General features: G+C 52.5%; 1 protein-coding gene across 3 annotated transcripts in view; it reads left to right on the forward strand.

Moving 5' to 3' along the window:
* Window positions 1–994, forward strand: part of LOC102250474 (protein argonaute-2) — a 25,609-nt gene extending 24,615 nt beyond the window's left edge. For all 3 annotated transcript variants that reach the window (XM_014549027.1, XM_014549026.1, XM_014549028.1), the window contains one exon: window positions 62–994. In XM_014549027.1, coding sequence (XP_014404513.1) covers window positions 62–170 — 109 coding nt within the window. In that variant the 3' untranslated portion in view covers window positions 171–994. The remainder of the gene's footprint in view (window positions 1–61) is intronic.
* The last annotated feature ends 100 nt before the right edge of the window (window positions 995–1,094 follow it).

Below are 1,094 nucleotides of genomic sequence, written 5' to 3' on the forward strand. Positions count from 1 at the left end.
GGCCGGGCGCGGGGGGGGGGCCCGGCCAAGCTGACCAGGCTGCCTCTGTCCCTGTCCCCAGTGCTGAAGGAAGCCATACCTCCGGGCAGAGTAACGGGCGGGACCACCAGGCGCTGGCCAAGGCGGTCCAGGTCCACCAGGACACGCTGCGCACCATGTACTTTGCTTGACATGCTGTGTTTACGATTGTGTGCGGAGTCGGATTCACACGAGACCAGCGACACTCAGACCAACCGACGCCAGCCCCGTGGCAGCCAGCACTGGACACCACGCGTCGTGGACTCAGCCGAGGCTCCTTTCCCAGAATGCCTTCCGTCCGGACTTCACACTCGTTCTGAGCTGCAGACCTGTATGAGACCCCACTGTCGCAGGAGAGATGGTTTGCCAAAATCTATCCGCTGCTTATTAAATAGTCCCGTATTTCCTAAAAACATCTCCTAAAAGCAGTCTATGAACTCAGGGCTTTAAAACATTTTTAATTTATTTGGTCATTCGATTAACTTGTTTTTAACACGTGATTCTGTATGGAATTGATGGGCTCAAACTAGCTGTGAGCGTTCTCTGAGGGTGAAAGCAACGCAAACACTATTGTGGTTTTAAAGCCTTGACCATTCTGACGTTGTCACTCACGCGTGTCCCACGCGACACTCGTGTGCCCTGACGTGGCTCCACAAGCTCTTAGGGACCCGCGGTGGGTGCCCCACCCGCGGGGGAAAGGGGCCGGGACACCAGAGACCACGCCCACTCAACATTTCTAGGTCCAGAGAGATTGGCAGCCAAGTGCCATTTTAATAAAAATTTATTAAAAAAACAAAAAAAAGAAGAAGAAAAAAGATGGTATGCCGACAGTCTAATGGTGAGATTGGTCCTCTAGGACTGTGACATTTATTTTCCAAAGTTTCTAAAGAATACGGGTCTGTGGTGATGATACAGTACAATCCTTTCACTGTATGTCTTTAATGTAGAGAATATATATATCTGGTTGCAGTATTAATGTGAGCGCTCGGCGCTGTCTCAGTTCCTGGCACGGGGACTTCTTGTGCTTGGTGTCGGGGCCGGGAGGCGGCCGCCCCGTGGGTCTCAGCTTCGGCGCC

Source organism: Myotis brandtii, unplaced genomic scaffold (assembly GCF_000412655.1).
Source record: "Myotis brandtii unplaced genomic scaffold, ASM41265v1 scaffold532, whole genome shotgun sequence".
Lineage (NCBI taxonomy): Eukaryota > Metazoa > Chordata > Mammalia > Chiroptera > Vespertilionidae > Myotis > Myotis brandtii.